This window comes from Ixodes scapularis, unplaced genomic scaffold (genome assembly GCF_016920785.2).
Source record: "Ixodes scapularis isolate PalLabHiFi unplaced genomic scaffold, ASM1692078v2 PGA_scaffold11__112_contigs__length_91849675, whole genome shotgun sequence".
NCBI classification, from domain to species: Eukaryota; Metazoa; Arthropoda; class Arachnida; order Ixodida; family Ixodidae; genus Ixodes; species Ixodes scapularis.
Genome location: NW_024609837.1, coordinates 11,313,852 through 11,330,239, shown reverse-complemented (window position 1 = coordinate 11,330,239; position 16,388 = coordinate 11,313,852). Strand labels below are relative to the sequence as shown.

The 16,388-nt window shown below is 44.8% G+C and overlaps 1 protein-coding gene across 1 annotated transcript; it reads left to right on the top strand.

Moving 5' to 3' along the window:
* Positions 1 to 20: 20 nt before the first annotated feature.
* Positions 21 to 16,189, top strand: LOC8043621 (maspardin). Its single transcript, XM_029974537.4, has 8 exons — positions 21 to 257; positions 535 to 622; positions 2,199 to 2,360; positions 4,288 to 4,514; positions 6,842 to 6,950; positions 9,015 to 9,122; positions 10,000 to 10,140; positions 16,005 to 16,189. The coding sequence occupies exons 1-8, from the start codon at positions 241 to 243 to the stop codon at positions 16,086 to 16,088; spliced, it is 936 nt and encodes a 311-aa protein (XP_029830397.2). The 5' UTR covers positions 21 to 240; the 3' UTR covers positions 16,089 to 16,189.
* Positions 16,190 to 16,388: the final 199 nt, after the last annotated feature.

Sequence of the window (16,388 nt, the reverse complement as noted above, 5' to 3'; positions counted from 1 at the left end):
GAAACGACGGCTGCTGCGTTTGACGGAGGAGTGGAGGATTGGCGAGGAGGGGGAGGGCGAAGTTGCGTTCCTGATGTAGTGGTGATGCCGAAAAACCGAAAAGCTGCAAGCTTAGTCAGAGATTAGTTGGCACATATATCAGCTAACAGCGGTAGCGGCGTTAAGGAATTGATACTGCCAAACTAGCCAAAGCTTCCCAACCTCCCACTCTAGTCGTACAAGCCTTGATGCCTTGCAACTATGAACCCAGAACGTGTGTATGTGCCCCTTCTACTATGTGATTTCTTACCGCGACCATCAACTTGGTAATGATAGTTAGCACTCGGTCAAAGCACGAACCTCTATAGTTATCTCTGGCTATTAAGACGAACGTTTCTTTTTACTGCCCCTTATGTCTGAGCGCTCCAGGAAGGGTTCGGAAGTTTCAAGTTTATATTGTTTACTCTAAAGATAGCAACTTTGCACACATGACTGTTGCTACGGTTTACGATAGCATGACGGTTTTTCTGTGTTTTTGCGTTTCAACTCTACTAGGTTACACCTGCTCAGCAATAAACCAGCCAGCGAGATCGCGTTGTCACCGGAGTACATCAGCTTCAGGGGAACAGTACCGCAGAGAAAGGTTGGTACCTGTTGTTCAAAAGGTTTAGGCTTGAATAAAGTGCCGTTTACGTGTGTCAGAAATCGCTGGGCGATAGGGTTAGGTGATCCGAGTTAAAGACGTAGTCAGTCAAGGCTAAAAATATATATATAAAAGAAAATTTTGTTTACACAACGCTTGTGAAGGTGACATATTTGCTCGCATGCTTCGTTAAGCGTGGCAGAGAAAACAGTTTTATCGGAGTATAAGTTATCTGTCTTTAACACTTGCATGCTAGAAAGCTATGCCTGCCAAATACAGTGGCAGAGTGTCCCCAAAGAAACCCCACTGTTCTAAAACCAGCAGCAACAATGAATTTCCTCCAGTTAGGTAGGGCAAAAAAATTTAGTGGCCACAGGGAATAACCAGGCTTACACTGTGATCGGGCTGTTGTTTGCCATGTCCATTCTCACCACATATCAAAAGCCTCTAGCGTTATCGGGCAGTTTCCTATCTGTGCCATGGCTCCATGCGCCAAGCAGAATTTGTTCGTTGAAATGACAAACCGATCTGTTCAGAATGCCATTGTACACCAATCTTTTCCTAGCTTGCGACATTTATTTGCCCAGCTCGTCAGCTATTGATCAATCAATTATTTTGAGCTACATTGTCAAGGCTAGCATAGCTTCTGCAGTTTTCCAACGCTCCAAGCTACGTGCACGAGCACGTAGGTTTGTTCGACCTTTCCTTTGCACGAGCAAACTTGCGAGTAAGGCACAGGACAAAGCCACGTGCTCTTGCAGCAGTGTGGAAGCTATTCTAGCCTTAGCAATGTAGCACAAAATCGTTGGTGCAGAGTATGGTTCCACAGAAACTCCAGAGAGGGAGGCGAGCCAAGAGGTCTTGCATTGACAGGTTCGAATGCCAGCCGAAATGCATGCAGTTTGACGTTGCTTCTCGTGGCATAGAGCTAAGCCATACAGAGTAAGCGAGTTTGTCTGCTCCTTGCACAGGGGGTTACGGTGTGGTGGCTGGAATGCTTCTTTGACCAGTGTGTTTAGCACCTTCTACTGCCCCTGCATCGAAAGAGCTCCCGAAGTGGTAACCAATTACGTTGTAGAGCCGGCGCAACATGCTGTCGAGCCGGAATCCTTGCGGTCATAGAAGTTCCAGTGGAAATTATGAGCAAACGTGTCCCCACTTGTGACTGTTCCAGTGGACTGTCAAGCCTGAGAGTGACCTACGGCAGAACATACGTGTGCTTGTCAAGTCTATACTATGTGGAGGCAATTGTATACCCTGAATGTGGTCCCCTCGAGGTACCAGACACATGGCCACCTTATGCAGCATTGTCAATAATTCAAATCGGTCATAGTACGTTCTACGTAGATCCAACTTGAGCTACTGCCGTCTTCTAACCTCGAGGAATCTGTTTATTTCTGGACACTGTCGTGTTATCCGTTCTCGTATGGTTGGAGTGGATGCGACGAGCCATAAAAACATGTGGCCCTTCGTATCCACTCTAACGACACGAGAACGGATGATGCAACATTAAGTTGCGTCGCGTTCGCCGAATGCTCGGAATGCGCCGTTTGAATTTTCTTCTTCTAAAACTCAGGTGATAGTAGATGACGATGGCTCCAAGGTGTGGACCTACTATGACCATGGCCCCCGCAACATCAGCTGTCCGCTGGTCTGCTTGCCGCCAATCAGTGGCACCGCGGACGTCTTCTTCAAGCAAATCCTAACGCTCACAGCCCGGGGCTACAGAGTCATATCGGTGAGACTGCAAGCCTGCGTGTTGCAGTGTCCACTTGCCAGGGGGGCCCAATGAATTCAGCCTACTTGAAACCGACCGAAAACATCAGTGTATCGTGGTGCAGTTTAATACAGAGTTGACCATAGATGGCGAATTTTGTGTTTTCAAATTTCCAAGAATGAACTTAACTCTGTAAAAAGTAAGAAAATGAGAAAACTTTTTCTTTACTGGCAGCTACTGTCTGCAAAGGAACTGGCGCAACAGCTGAAAGATGACGGCAGCAGTCCTCCCTCCACCTTCTCCTTGCAGGTGCTCTGCCTCGCCAAAAACAGACAATCTTTTTAAGTAAAAAATGGGGCACTTTTTCGGCGTTAGTTGACAGGGCGTGTTTGATCATTCTCACATACAAAACACATATATACATAGCGGACTGAGTGACCCACAAACCTGTAAAGAAAAATCAAAGATGGTTATCAATTGCAGGCGGACGCTGTAGGCAGAGAAAAAGACATTTTTCATTTCTTACCCTGGAAAGTAAATTCTTTGAATTTTCCATACACAAAATGCACCACCTATGGTATTTACCAGGGTGTTGGAACGAAATGTTTTTCGTTCCGTTTTCATTTTCGTTCCATACAAAAAAGTTCCGTTCCGTTTCCTCTCCGGAACGAAAAAATAATGCTCCCTAACGGTTCGTAACGGTTTCTTTCTATAAAAAAAAAAAAAAAAAAAAAAAAAAAATTAAAAGGAACGCAATGTTTATTTTTACACAAAAATAGATAATTCAGGTGCTCTAGAGGAATCCGCGGAAACGACATTGCTTCTGAGATCATGTTCATCGCCTTGAGAATGAGATCATGATGAAGGCACCGAGCATGATCTCAGAAGCAGCACGTCATCAAGTGTGCTCGGTGAAAGGCAAGACCTCTGGTCCGATAAAATAAATTTCAGCGCCGAGAAGGCCCTGAAGGCCCATAGGGATGAAGAAGTACATTTTGCAACAGAGTCTCAGACTGCCGTATCCGTAGAAAAACAAAAGATGGACTTCTACAACGCCGGGTCACAAACTTCCCGCGATTGCCGTGATCTGTTGTCTGTCTGTGTCGTCCCAAGAAAGCATGGAGGGAGAGGGCGCAAGAGCCAAGGAGAGCATTGCGAGCGTGTGAAGGCGTCACGCCACCGCGCTCTCATTGGTGGGAAGCAATGGTGCCTTGCGTCATGTTTTTTGTTTCTCGTAGTAGTTTTTGTCTTTGTTTTTGCTATGCTTGTTCGCCCGGAGTTTAGACGCGGGGGCGATGCTTGTTTTCTCTTTAATTATGGTACAAACCAACGGCAGTGTCTTCGCGTGAAACGAATTACTGAAATACCTGATATTTTCCCTTGACCCGAAAACCGATAAGACAATTTTTCGGTTTCACTCCGGAACAAAATAATAATTAACGTTTCGATTACGTTTCCGTTCCGCCAAAAAATATCGTTTTTTTCGTTTTTCGTTTTTGGTTTTCGTTTTGTTCCGATACCCTGGTATTTACTAAACATACATTGTTGCACTGCCTCTTTGATGGGCACACCTTGCCTTCTAAGTGGTACTAGTTGGATCCCTTGGGTCTACGCGGTAGCACTCTCGCACGTTTTGTGGCATCTCCTCCGCCTCTATCTGTGCTACTGCATTTAAGCTGGAGTACCCACTGGGGGTCTTATGTGCCACTGGGGGTCTTATGCTTTCTCTCTTTCTCTTTTTCTCTCCCCCCCTCCCCCCTCCCTCCCCCTGTGCTACCGCTGCTTCCATAGAAACGGGGGCTGCATAGCAGAGTAGGAACTCGATGTTAGGACAGTAATCTAGTAGGCACGAAAGAAATTTTAAAGTGCTGCTCCTTAATTAAAGCATCCATCGAGTGGTATTGCACCTTCACGTGCCTAGGCTTTGATCGGTCCTTGCCCGTTGTAGCTGGAGTACCCGGTGTACTGGACGATGCGGGACTGGGTGTGCGGCTTCCGCAAGCTGCTGGACCATCTGCAGCTGGACAAGGTGCACGTGCTGGGGGCCTCGCTGGGCGGCTTCCTGGCCCAGAAGTTTGCCGAGGCCACCCACACCTGCCCCCGGGTCCAGTCCCTGGTGTTGTGCAACAGCTTCTCCGACACCTCCATCTTCTCCTACACCGACACCGCCGTACTGTGAGCACCCTTAACCCTTTTGCGGTTGAGTCGGTTGTTTTCTTCCGAATGCGTGCCCCAGTGGTTAGCTTTTGTTTCTGAAGGGAAAGTACTATAAAAAAAAAAAAAAAGGGGGGGGGGGGGGGGGGGGGGGAGGGTCAATGTACAGAGATTTTTTTCTAGAGTATGAAATGCTTTTTAATGGAACCCCCCAATCTCAAAATGTTTCCGTCCGTCCATGCATTTCCCACTAAATTTAGCAGACAAATTGAATTGGTTTTTAGTTCGGATGACGTCAATTGATGTCACATGACCTTTACACTAATTTTGTTTCTCCGGTCATTGTACTGGGAGTTTGATAAAAATAAAGGTTCTTCACTCCCCAAAAGAATAGTGTAATGTCTTCTAAATAATTTTAAATGATCACTCCTCAAATACTGCATTTCATGCATCAGAGAACTTTAAAGATAAAGGTCACTGCTAATTTTCTTTCTTAAATATTTAGCAGGAGCATGTAGAGTGCTTGCAGGCTATCCAGATTGAGAAGCATCAGATGGAAATAATGAAGGCAAAAAAATGACCTTTCTTCCATCCTTCATTTGGGTGCGTCTGCTTCCACAACATTTCGGTGGTTTGGGATTCGAAACTGGAGGTGTTTTATGGGACTTCTCCATCGGGATGCAAGCTCTCGTCCTCTGAGAAGCATTAAAAGTCTGAATCGAAGCGATGCAAGCTCTCATCCCGTGAGAAGCATTAAAATTCTGGATCAAAACAGCTTGCACTCCAATTGCGACTACAGCCTGTACAAGAAGCGACCGTTTACGTCTATCGCGTATGCGGGGTGTCTAGTTTCAGGACTATAAATAGCCGCAGCAAAGCAAGACACTGTATGAATATAACATTTATAATTTGCCAAAAGACAGCAATTAGCCACACGTCCCACAGAGCTCGCGGTTTCGTGTTTAGGAGGGCAGTTTCAGATGTGTAATTATCTCCACACACGTAGGCCGACAACCTTCAAAAGGTTGCCTCATTCTTGACCACGGGAAAAGTGCCTGTTTTGTGTGATCTTTTGTTAGTTTTTTTTTTCCTGTGGAAACTATTTATATAATGCCATACATAGAAATAAAGCTAGATAGTGTACTTTTGATTGATGCAAATACAGAAGCAGACACTTAAATTCTAACAAAATTTAATTCGGCTTACACAATATATTTTTTCCAGAAAATGGTTGAAGTTTTATGGCTGTAGCTCAAAATGAAAAATTGAAATAAAAAATTAAAATATATGGAATGTTTTTAATTCTGACAACGAAAGGCTTTTAAAAACCTAGTGTTCTAGCTCAAAAAGGTTTTTAGCTACTAAAAATTGAGTCAAGCACCATGACTGACATGCCATTGGACTAAGCAGTTTCTCAGTTTAGTGAAGCACAGCTCATCAGAACTAAAATCTGATGAACTCGCTTCATCATCACACTGACGCTGCTGTCAGAGTCCGAAAATATTGATGGAGGATCGCGAAACTTGCCGTGCTTGCAAGTGTGCAGGACCTGAACTCGTGTGAACTGTGACGACGTGCCATCGATTTTACGCCCGACTTAAAGATCGCTGCCACGCTAAAAGGGAGATACACTCAAAACTGTAGACTTCAAACTACATATGAGAAGGCGCAGCGAGTGCGGAAGCTCCACCGAAGTTTTGAAACGAGCCTCCGTGCCTATCGATCACGAGCGATCGATGCTCGTAGGGAAGGATCAGGAAAGGCATTGCTGACCATCCTGCACGACTGAATTTTTCAACAAAGGTGCCGGTGGGGAGGAACATTTCGAAAGAAGTCAGTCTCCGGATGATGTGGTCGCATAAAGTTCACATTGTTCAGAGCAAGCCATCTGCGCTAGGTGGTTCCAAATCAATTTGTGCGGCAATAGTTCGGGTTATATTTCTGTAAACAAATAAATTGCGCAAATCACATTCTTGGTTGGAACGACTGAGCTCTATGCGAAGACCTTGGACCATTTTTGTCCATACCGTATTTTCCGGTCTACGAGTGGCACCTGTGTATAAGTCGCACGCCCCTATAAACGGCCGTTTTAAAAAAAATGTTGGTACATAAGTTGCTCCTACATATTTCTACAGTCAGCACGACCAAACTCCATTGAATAGCCCTCGTACGTGTATTAGGATAGCAACATATGCGCGAGCGAGATCAAGTTTTATCCTCGTCAACGAGTCGAACGAGAAATGTCGCCCCCGTGACAAATTTCTAGGTTCTAGGTTCTGGACCTTTTAGATTCTAGGCATAGAACCCCTCGTGGTCGCGTCGTTAAAGCGGCGGTGTCTCGGCCGCAGGTTCTGGCTCTTCCCGTCCATGGTGCTCAAGCGCATGGTCATGGGCAGCTACACTCCCCACGCAGTGGACTCCGACATCGCCGACTCCATGGACTTCATGGTGGAGAAGGTCGGTGCTTCGAGCTTTCCGTGGCTCCATTGCCACAAAGACCCGAATCCTTGTCCCGGCAAGACAAATGGCCCAGACTCCCGCCACACGCTTTTCGGCGCCGCGCCGACGGGACGATGAAAACGACGTGCTCATCGAACCGGTCCTGCGTCAATTTTTCGCCGCACGATCACGCTGCCGTTTGTGCCCACACGCGGAGAGGGTGGTTGATTGACAGGACAAGGTTCATTGGTCCAGCGAGCACATGGCTCTAACATTTCCAAAGTTACAAAACCGTCGCGCCAAATTTTAGGCATAGCCTAATGAAGTCCAAGTCCACAGATTGGGTCAGCGTTCGGCTGGGACTTGCTTTCAGTCATTAAAAACGCTGAGTCCCAGCCGACGAAATCAAATTGATTGATCAATCGATTTCCAGCTAACTTCAATTGTGGTCTAGTCCCACTCTTGTTTTATTAAGGGGTACGCTACCCAGAAAAGTCAACTTCTGTACCGCTTACATGATTTCAATCAAAATTGCAGTGGAAGTTTATATCACTGGCAAGGCCATCCCTGCCAAATTTCATTGTCCTATGTTAATTCTGAAACTTGTTATGAATGTTAGAATATAGAAGTCAGTGTGTTTACTCAAAAAAACTATTGTTGTAAAGTAAAACAAAAATTTGTGATTTTATGTGTAATATAGTCATAGGAATACCCATAGCACATACCCAGCAAGTTATTTTGTCATATTGTATTGTTTTTCGTAAATATAACTCCATAAGATTTAAAGAAAAAAATTTCATGTCTGCACTTTTTTACAAATATATTTTTGTTTTTAGCAACAAAGAATGTTAAAGTAGAAAAACTAACCAGCCAGGCATGTTCCTCACTAAATTCTGTGCCAGAAAACTACCTAAGAATACTTCTCTATTGTGGAATAGGAAAATGGTAGTTCTCCTAAAGTGAAATTTATGCCAAAAAGTGGAATGGAGGCAAATGCACTCAAAGTGCTTCAATTTCTACCTTTTCTTTAGCATCGGTGGACCGAAAATAATTTATAAAAGATTAACTATGCAGTGTAAACTAATTAAACTTTCTGGGAATACTCTAGGTGTTGGTGGATGTAAATATGACATTTTTTCAAAATCAACTTTGTTTTGCAGAAATTGTTTTACCGGGTAGTGTCTCCCCTTAAAGAATCTCTGTATAAAACTGCATATTGAGCATACCAGCAGTCAATCAATGCCACGTTCGGTCGGTTCTGAGAGTCATTCTCACCCCCCTTCCAAATTAGGGTGGCGATGTGGCGTAGTGTGTTCATACTGACAAAAGGTAATGCGTGCAAAAATGGGGACAAAGCAGAAGTGTACGCCGAACAAGTGCAGACTCTCATCTGAACCTTAAGAAAACACAGTCAGCAACTCCAAACACATCGCAGTGTGGTCAATCAATTGCGCATCTAACAAGGCACTCTCTTTGCCGCGTAAATGCAGGGACGTCTGGCCGATGCATTTCGTACCCCCTTTTTAATTGCGTAGGGTTCCAAAAATTTTCCTGGTCGTTCGATCTCTGCCCTCGCCCATAAACTCTGCCTTTCTGAAGCTGTACCGACACCCGCAGCTAGCACAACGAAGTGATCTCCCATTTCCGATTGTAACGGCAGGTCATGCTTCCGCAATTCGCGGCTAATGCATCCAAATGATTGGTTCGTTAATATACTCAACATTTCTCTTATTCGAGTGGACCTTGAGTACATTTAAGGTCCCCGGAGCGCGTCTCCGTCCGGTCCACTTACTGCACCCTAAAAAGTGGTCCCTCAATCTTCCGCGTCTACGCCGTCGTGAAAGTGTCGTGCCATTGCCCGTCGCGATCCTGGCAGTGGCACAACCGCGGAGCTGGATTTGCAGACGCCCGTTCCATTGCGGGTTGCTTTCCAGCCAGACGGCTGACAAAAACTAAAGCGCACACGAAATTTTTCGCCGGCATTTCGACTATTCACTGTAAGGATTGCGATGTTGAACAGCACGACATGTGCGAATTATGTGTGCCACAGTTGCTGATTGAGCTCGACTTGCACTTCTGCAGCTGGACAGCTTGTCCCAGTCTGAACTGGCCTCAAGGCTGACGCTGAATTGCGTCAACTCCTACGTGGAACCCCAGAAGCTGGATGGCATCCCCATCACCATCATTGATGTGAGTCCTTTTCGGCCCTTTTGACACTGAAGTGCTTCCATTATGAATGGACAAAAACGAGGTTGCAAGTAAGCTGACAAAAGTTTGACGTGAGCAACTTCACCTGAGACGGGTTTTATACAACAGGACGACTCGAACGTATGGAAGTCTCCAATCAACATTTGTTTGCGTCTGTGTTTTTCTGTGGTAAAAGCCCAGTTTCGAGTAAAGTCGTTATGTTTTGCTTTCATTCGGTATACCTTTTGCAGGTCTGCATTTGGTTACCTCGATTGACGCAATGTTCAGCTTTCTGAACTTTCCAATCGATGGTGTTTGCTTATTCGTTTTTACCGAATAAGCGAACACTTTTTATTGTTTAATCTTCTGGTTAAAAAAAAAAAACCCTACACCACCAAAAAAACATTTTTTTTTTTCTTTGTCTTTTGAACACATAGTGCTGGATTTTGTAAAAATAAAAAATAAATAAAAAAATTAATACACAATCTCTTTTGAATTTCTATACGCTTTTTAATTACCCGTACCTTTTTCTTTCATAGAGCGCCATCCCTTCGCTCTCCTTTGTCGATTACGTGAAGCAACATACATAACGAACAAATATTCAAGAACTTGTACATTTCGGAAAGTTTTTTTTTTATAGCATACTGAAAATACCTTACATGCGCCTATGTTGCAATAAGGCCCCCCCCCCCCCCCCCCCCCCCTTACTTTTGAAGCATTTGAAATATAAGGAGAGGACATATTAAGCACTCACCCCAGCAAACGCGCGCCAGTGCAAAGTGGTCGAAGCTTCACACGAGAGCGCAGGCACAGGGCACACCCGACAATACATTTTGCCTTCGCCCCGACGCAGCCGCCTTATGCTCTCTGTCCCGTCCAGGTGTTTGACAGCAGTGCCCTGAGTCAGCAGGTGAAGGAAGACCTGTACAAGCTCTATCCTCTTGCCAAGAGAGCCCACCTCAAGCGGGGAGGAAACTTCCCCTACCTCAGCCGCAGCGACGAAGTGTCCATGCACCTACAGGTGGGTTGGAGGCTCCCAACGTTAATAATGTAATGCAAAACTGCATTCTGCGCAACCTAACTCGGATTTTGCGTTCTAACAACGTTGGGTGTCAAGTAGGGGTGCAACATATCAAAGTACCTATAGGTGTGCTTACAGGGACTCGAATCAACTAGTGCGACATCACTTACGGCATCTCCTTGGTAAAGGCAAGTCGTAGCTTGCGCCCCATCGCTGGCCCGCAAAAACTGCGAACGAATCGGCACTATTTCATTCTAACTCCCAGGGACGCTAGGGTGTCGGTTTAGATTACACTGCCTGCAACAAGTCTCTGACAGTTGTGTTTAGCGTCCCATTCTGCCCATCCATCGGAGGTGGTCCGAACCCTTACAAAAAAATTATCAATGAGTTGCAATTGAGTTTATAATTTATTCTATAAGAATACATTAGAAATTCAATTGAAGCTCATTGATAATTTTTGTAAGGGAAAGCAGCAGCGAAGGACGTCACAAAAGCTACAGTGTCATGCTGTCACATGTTGTGACAGCATGACATGGGCGTAAAAGTCCCGGGCGTGCTGTCACAACATGTGACAGCACGCCCATGCATGCTGTCACATGTTGTGACAGCATGCATGGGCGTAAAAGTCCCGGAAGAAGTTGCAAAAGAATGCGAGTGACACCATCGTCGCGGCGTCTACTCAGAAAAAAAAGATTCTGCAAAAAAAACAACCGCATCTCCACGTGGTGAATGATGTTGATTGGGGCGAAGCTCTGGTGGTGCTTGTCTGCGTAGACGCTGAGCCGCAGCATGCCGAGCCTTTTGTTCGTTTTCATCTATGTCACGCTGCGGTCAAATGCTCAAATGCGTATATAACCACGTTCCATACCACACATTCTCTTTCTGACATGGATGAAAACGAACGAAAGGCTCGGCATGCTGCGGCTCAGCGTCTACGCAGACAAGCTCCACCAGGGCTTCGCCCCAATCAACATCATTCACCACGTGGAGATGCAGTTGTTTTTTTTGCCCTACATGAGCACCGGACATCGGACGGACATACTGACATGGCTAGCCCCTAAGAAGCTTCGTCCCTAAAAGCATCAATTTTTATAAATGCCATGTTTATATCAACATCTATAAAGTATTCCCAGAAGGTTTCATTTGTTTACACTGCATGGTTCATTTTTTTATAAATTATTTTCGGTCCGGAGGCACTAAACAAAAGGTAGAGGTTTGAGCATTTTGAACCCGTTTTTCTCCGTTCCACATTTTAGCGTAAATTTCACTTTAGGAAACCTCGTTTGGTAACGGGACAAAAGGAAAGGCTCACTCATTCTTTTTCCTAACTGGGATTTAATGGGCAGTGCAACTGTGGCACTCTTTTTTTACTTTGTGGATGTCTTTTATAAAAGATGTCAAGATTTTGTCGACAACATAAAAGACAAAAAGATTTATTTGGTTTTTTGGTGCAATCTTGGCTTAGAATAAATTGCTTTCTGGAAATTTTGTTTTCACAATTGCACTCTCCAGGCATTGTGCTGCGTATCTAGTGAAGAAAAATGTTGGGCACTACATTACTTTTCTGGTGATAGTTTTCCTAAACATTGCCAGTGTGTTCTTGATAAAAACAACTATAATGTATTTCACAGTTCATGTACACAGATAAAAATTACAGGAGGACACTTAAGCTTCGCCTTTAAGAGTGGAACGCGATAGCTAAACATATGAACCCTTGCTCGTTCCCAAGTCATGCAAGCGTGTCTGCGTAGTCAAGTCGATATCGTGTCTGGCTCGTAACCGAATGCAGACGGGCGTAACTAACTTGTCTTTGCATTAAACAAAAAAATTTTAATTTTTTTTCTTAAAGGGGCACTGACACCCCAAAGGTCGTATTTTTTTTTATTGTCTAGAATGATGCACGTTGTTGTCATAGACACGCAAAAAAATAAAAAACGCATTGCAAAAAAAATTTTTTTTGCACGAGCGCGCTTTTTTATTTTTGTTATTCTCCCGCTTTTTGCCTTCTCGCTTCTTTTGATTCGTGACGTCAAGAATCATGAAATATAGAAGCTTTATAGGTGACATTTCTATAACATTTAATAACGGCAATCGTAAAACATGTTTTTTAACGCAATTGCAAACGCACTTCGGCCCTTCTTTTTGAAATACCAAAAATCGGAGTTTGTTGCAATGTCGCCTTCTGGATTTGTATCCTTCCTCGGAAAACATGGCGGCGCTCGAGGCATGTAGCAGACGGTGATCGGTTAATCGGGGAATCAGACAAAGTGGTCTTTTTTAGGTGCCCGACGACCTCTCGAACTTTGAAAAGGAAATCGTCAAACGGTCAAAACAACTGCGTTTGTGTATCATAGTTTCGGTTGTGACATCGCCAGGGCATCGTCGTCTGCTCGAAGCGGTAGGCAGCACGGCACCCACGTAAGAAACCGGTTTCCCAGTACGGCGATTCCCGCGACGCCGGCGCCCTTTTCTCGCTCTTACCTCCTCGCTTTCGGAGCGAAGGCGCGAAAGAAACTGGACTCTCAGGAGCTTTCAAATGTTGACGTCACTCCACTGGCGCGGATCGCGCGGGAACTTCGAATTTGGCATTTGTAAATAGTTTTTTTATTTCACAAATACTAAATTCCCAAGTTTCGAATTTTGAGGGTAATGCCCAGGCATCGTTTTCAATCCTTTCAAACAATAAAAAAAAAAAAACATGATTTTGATGTGTCAGTGCCCCTTTAAGGGCCAATGAATTACTTTATAATGTGAAATCATTAAATTATTTGACACATGTGGCAACCTTTAATTTGCATTACATGTCCCGTTTTAATCACGTTCATTCCACGCGTGACGTCTCGTTTTACGTGAGCATCTTGGGTTGTTTGAAATTCCCAAATGAGGTCACGTGGCTCTGACGTCATGAGTCTATCGACCAATCAGGATTTCCGATGCCACCGACACCGACGCCGGATTTTCTACGACACGAGCTCCCAAACGCTGTCGCGTTAAAACTTTGTGCTGCATTCTGTCTTGCAACTGCCAGTATACACTGTAACTTTCATTCGTGTCACGCCAGAAGTTAAAAAAGTCGACCCTTTTGGGTATCGTCCTCCCTCAACTCCTGGCTTCCGAAGATTCCGTGGACTGTCAAGCTGTAGAACGACCTGCAGCGCAAAAGGCGTCTGCCACACCCACCACCGCTGCTGTGACGCCACCAAGGTCGCAATCGATGACGACGTGACACTTCCATTACGTCGTCGGGCATAAATCGAATGCGGTAAACACACCAGTCAGAGATGCGTTCCATGCACCATTGTTCCGGCGGACTTCATGGAAACCGGAGCAGGGCCAGTAGTCATCTGTGGTTGGAAGTGTTTCGAGACCCACTTGTCCAAACAAAAACGCAAAGGCTGTCAAAACCGATGGGAAGGACTCGAACGAGGAGCCTCCTCAAAGTCCGAGCGGCTACCGGTGTTTAGCCAAATTCTTTAGCTTCGGGACAACTACTCGACGCTACGAACAACCCAAAGCCCTTAGCAAAACGCGACACTACCCTGAGGCTTTGGGAAGGTTCTTTCTCGAGACTACGGTAAAATATTGAGCAAGTATCCAGCCAAATGATGGAGATAGTCGCGAAAGAACGCCAATGTGCGCTTGTTGGATCCGAGAGCAACAAAGCGGAAGGGGGTAGGGTAGGGTGTTGTTGGATTGGACGGAACGGTAGGGGAGCAGTATAGGGGTCTGGCAGAGACCCTAATTTTAAATACCTCGCTGCATGTTCGGACATATTGCCAAGATTCATACGAGTTCTGGAAATATGTCCGAACAAACGGCAAACATAATTCTTCTGTCCCGACCCTCAAGCATAACAATACTCTTGTCGACAGTGATAACGAAAAAGCAGAGCATTTTAATTTATAGTTCCAGTCGGTTTTTACACCTTCGCAGACGAGGGCTGTAGATTTTAACATTCCAGCGGCATCCAACGTTATGCTTGAAGTTGAATTTGCTGTTTTGTAATTCTTAATCAATTGCGTAACTTGGATACGACCAAATCGGCTGGTCCGAGTGATATCCCTGGGCGTGTTTTGAAATCTTGTTCAAGTTCATTGTGCCTATATTTCGACGTACTGTTTCGAAAATCGCTGCTTGAATCTTTGCTTCCTTTAGACTGGAAGCTTGCACGAGTAATGCCAGTGCATAAAAGTGGTCTTAGAGCCAGTGTCGAAAACTACCGACCAATATCTTTAACAAGTATTTCATGCAAGGGAATGGAGCATATTCTATATAGTAATATCATGACTCATCTTAATGCATCTAACCTTTTACATTCCTCGCGACACGGATTCCGGCTAGGATATTCTTGTAGTATTCAATTGGTTGAATTTTTTTACGACCTTTCTTTGGCAATCGACAAGCGGATTGATTGATTGTATATTTCTTGATTTCAGTAAGGCTTTTGATGTCCTTCTGCATAATCTTTTTATTTCTAAACTACGCGCTTATAAACTTAATGACAAAGTTTGTAACTGGATTTGTGAGTATTTGTCATTCAGAAAACAGTATGTGGTTTGAAACGGCTTCCAATCCCAAATGGGCGACCGCTTCTATTTCTTATTTACATAAATGATATTGCTGTTGATGTTTGTTCTGCCATTCGAATGTTTGCGGATGATTGTGTTGTCTATAGAGACAGATTAATAATGTGGATGATGGTGTGATTTTGCAAAAGGACTTGTATAACATTGAATCATGGTGTCAGTCATGGCAAATGTCTTTGAACACAAAACAAAATGTGCATGCCACCTTTACAAGGAAGGTTTAACGGCAGCATTTTGTTATTCGCTAAATGGAAAAGTTTTAGAAACCCTATATAAATTTAAATATCTCGGTATATACTTTACATCTGACCTGTGTTGGCATGTGCAGGCTGACTGTATTCCCTTGAAGGCCTCACGAATGCTAGGGTTTCTGCGTTGAAATTTCAGAACTGTACCTCAGTTGCTCAAGGAAACAATTTACTTTTCACACGTTCATTCTATTCTGGAATATGCTTGCATTGTCTAGGACCCCCGGTTGTCTGGTTGCCGCCATTGCTCACAGATGGCGGTAGCTGTCCAGAGTTTTGTGTCATTGTTTGTTCGCTGGCGGACACGATCCTGGGGAAACTAGCTTTTAACAGCTCTGCTGTAATACAAAATTTGGCTTTGAGGTTTGTCTTAAATAATTACGATTCGCGACTAATTATGACTGAGTGGAAACATAAGCTTAAGTGGCAGTTATTGAAAGATCGCAGAAACCACGCTTTAAAAATTGGAGAAATTCCTTTTAAGGGCGACGTACTGCGACACCCTTTTTTTTGTAGAGACTGCGCGGGATTGGAACTGCCTTCTGTCACGCGCTGTCTCAATAGCTTCCAATGATGCCTTTTTTCACGCACTGAATGTATGAGTTTTTTTGTGTGTGTCTGTATATTGTTTGTTTCTCCATTCACTGTAATGCTTGATAGCGAAGTGGGTACCTGAATAAAGATAAAGAAAAAGAGCCAACTTTGCACAGGCGCTCTCACGTAACTGTTTGCACCGGTGCACGCAAGTAAAGCTTCACATCCTCGCACTGACTTCTCGGGGAACCGGCCAGTGATTTTCCTACACACTCCCTAGGAGGGTTGTACGCCCCCCTTTTGTTTTTCCGAAGGCACCCTCTTTTTTCGCAACAACTCCTCTATTCTTAATGCCCCCTTCCCACTGAAAATTTAGACATTTCAATTCCTGGGGCAACCCCTGGAACCGGCTGATATGAAAGAATGCTCGGTTAGCTCAGTGGGCTCGCATACTCCCTAATGTACAGTACTTGACGGCAGCTCGTTGACTTTGCAGATCCACCTACGACAGTTCGAAGGGACGCGTCACTCTGCCCGCGAAAGCTCGGACTCTTCGGACGGCGAGCCCAGGCATCCCTAAGCAGCTGGATGCGGAACAGCCCTACGCCTGGCGTGCCTTCTTCGATTGCCCCGTGTGTGCTTATGTACAAATGCGACCCGAATACAGTTTATTTTGGAGACTACTTTCTGGCACCCTGTTTCGTCGCCCGTCTATAGTAGTCTACTTTGACTGTGTGTGCATGCTCGTTGCCTTCCACCTTGCTTTGGCTGCGCGTGCGTGGTCGAGGCTCCCAAGACGCCAAAGCATTGTTGAAGGCAGAACTGGAAGAACTTGCTGCCGTTTTCATTTTGTCGGTAGCTAGCTTCGACGATGACTTTC